Source organism: Protobothrops mucrosquamatus, unplaced genomic scaffold (assembly GCF_001527695.2).
Source record: "Protobothrops mucrosquamatus isolate PMUCROS unplaced genomic scaffold, P.Mucros_1.0 scaffold_2, whole genome shotgun sequence".
In the NCBI taxonomy this organism is placed as follows: domain Eukaryota; kingdom Metazoa; phylum Chordata; class Lepidosauria; order Squamata; family Viperidae; genus Protobothrops; species Protobothrops mucrosquamatus.
Genome location: NW_015386078.1, coordinates 8,823 through 11,620, shown reverse-complemented (window position 1 = coordinate 11,620; position 2,798 = coordinate 8,823). Strand labels below are relative to the sequence as shown.

Genomic DNA, 2,798 nt, shown 5'->3' with positions numbered 1-2,798 from the left:
TCTCCAGACTCAGGCAGACATTTGTGAACTTCATCAATAATAAACAAAGCTTTCTGAAGGTGACATTTAGGAAATCAAAACTTATTTAACACACTCCTCCTACTCCATTTATGAGGATTTTGACCTGAATATTTACAAGAGGCTTTGATCTATATTCTGTGGCTTATGTGATAGATTACCTACAGCCAGAATTTAATTGTGTTATTGAAGATTACACAGCATTTCCTGTAGGATTAAAAAACAGAATGATCAGTCCATGGAGACAGGAATTGATTTTATTAATAAAATGTATATTATTTTTGTCTTTCAGGTGACAATTAACAAACTTTGGTTTTAGAAAAGGAATTCCAAACAGCAAATTGTTGACTTTGAAATTTCTTTTACATATAAAATGCTTGCATGCTTAAAAACAGCAGAAAATGAGCTAGTGGGATCTGGTATCAATTAATTTAAACAGATTTATATAAGAAATAGTAACAAATATTTTTCAAGTCTTACATATATTATGAGAAATAAGTACAAAAGGATTTGTGTTAAATTAATGTCTATGTTTGACCACCCAGAAAAAAAAACCTTGAGGCCAGGAAAAAAAAAATAAGATTGCAAATTGTAACTGCTTGAGTAAAAAAAAAAAAATAAGCTTCATGGTTAGCAATTTTCTCATAGGTTGCTTGGCAACTAGGTAGAATCACATGACCTAGACTTATTTGTCACAATACAGCAAGAAGGTTACCTGAACAGATTTAAGTTTACACTCGTGTATCTTCTGTGCTGGGAGAGCAAATAGATTCCATCGATATAAATCCAGAATCTGAGGTTATAGTGCTGCATTGACTACTTCCATCATCTGCAATGTGGTATTTGCTTAAGTTAGCCAAGTGGCCAGGATGTAAGTCCCTTCACCTGATCTACCATTATCTTTAATATGACCAATGGAGAAAGATTTATCTGCACTAAGATTTGCACATCAGAATTCTGATAGACATGTAGTTACTCATTTGATACAATAAATGGCAATATATTTTAAATTTCTTTTCTTTTTTTTCCCCCTTGGCCATCAAGATATGCCCAAGAAGGGGAAAAATATCTTGAACGGGGGCAAGAGTCTTTGTTCTGAAGTTTCAGAAGTAAACAATGACACTGAGAGAATAGATAGAATAAAAACTAGACATTAGTGTGACAAATACAGGCACTGCTCATATATAATTTAGGTATACTTAGCAAATGTGCCAGAAAGTAGCACAGTTCATAAATAATTGTGCAGAATCTACTTTTAATATCCAGATGAAAAAAAATAAATTCTGAGTGTTTCAATTAGTCATTAATTATAGACTAGTTAATTATATTACTGAAATTAATTCATTATACTCAAGGGCCCCTTTCTGACATTACAGGAAAAGATCTGGCAGCCAGAAACTGGTATACTTTGTTCCTAAGCCGTGGAAATATTGGAAGAGGCATCCGTAGACATAATAACTACGCTGCTACTTTTTCTGCATATCAGCATTACTCCAATAATGAAGGCAATGCCTTTAGTGAAGAATGGACCACAGATATGGTCTCCTTCCATCTGGCTCATAACTCCCCATATTGTCAGAACACAGTACGAAGAACCTGCGCTAGAGCAACAGGGACTTTCCTTGCATCTTTTGCACATTTAATTTAACAAGGCACATTTTCCCACGCCAACGTGAAAGATAGCCACCACCAACCAACGCAACTTGCTTATGGTCTTGAAATGAGGTATGGCATCCCGTGGGAGTATCTCAACGGGCCCTTGGGATCCTTCTTGGAATTCCTTATTGCAAGATAGTTGTAGCAGAAAAAGGTGCTTCTCCTTTGTTTCCAGTTCTGCCTGGACCTGAGGTTTTGTCACTGACTTCAAATAACACAACTCTAGAGATCAATATATACAAAGAGGGTACATTATCATATTATTAATCAGAAAAATATGGAGTGGGACTTCATTGGAAATTACAGCTTTATTTTTCATAATACATACACGGTACTGAAATGTAATTTTTTGAAATTAGGATAAGGTAACAGCCAGTTGCAATTCAGGGACGCATGCAAGTTTTAGAAACAGACACTGGACAGCACTGTACTGTACACAGAATAATTACAGTTTATTAAACATATCTTCTTAGCACCTCTTATGTTGTAAAAAAAAAAAAAGGAGCACCATTCAATTTTACAGCACCAAAAAAATAAAAATAAAAAGGAACATAGGTGGGTAAAGAAGGATAGGTTGGTGGAGGACATTCATAAGATGAACTTGCCTGTCGGTGATACAGGATCATTCATCATTTGCCAAATAAATTTAAGTCATGTGATTCTGCTCCAAAAAGGGCAGTCAGTGGGTGTTTTCTAAAAAAGACATACATATTTGGTGAAACACATCTATTCCATTCTTATTTAAAACTTACACATGGCACAAGTGAATTGGTATGGTGATACCTAGCACATTTCTCTTCTTGAAGATTTGCTCTTTACTCTAAACTTAACCAAGGAAACAGACTGGACCCACTTCAAAGCCAAACTTCTGATTTTGATCACCAAAGTCATTAATCATCACATCGAAGATAGGCAGTTGGTCAATTTTGGGAGTATTGATTTCCATAACAGTCTTTGCATAGCCTTTTCTTGACTGTAAAACAAAATAACATTCAATTAATATATTGGTTGATGCAGCAAAGATCAGAAGAGTCTTAAATGGTCTATGTTTATCCTAAGGAGGTGGTTGTGTAGCCAATAAGACTACAGTTGAATTTGAAGGAGTTTAGAATGTCAGAAGTCTC

The 2,798-nt window shown here is 35.0% G+C and overlaps 1 protein-coding gene across 1 annotated transcript in view; it reads right to left on the bottom strand.

The window, feature by feature from the left end:
• Nucleotides 1–24: 24 nt before the first annotated feature.
• The window catches only part of LOC107283159 (collagen alpha-1(XI) chain), a 10,708-nt gene continuing 7,934 nt past the window's right edge, over nucleotides 25–2,798 (bottom strand). Inside the window, exon 4 of the mRNA XM_015811406.1 lies at nucleotides 25–2,647. Coding sequence (XP_015666892.1) covers nucleotides 2,501–2,647 — 147 coding nt within the window. The 3' untranslated portion in view covers nucleotides 25–2,500. The remainder of the gene's footprint in view (nucleotides 2,648–2,798) is intronic.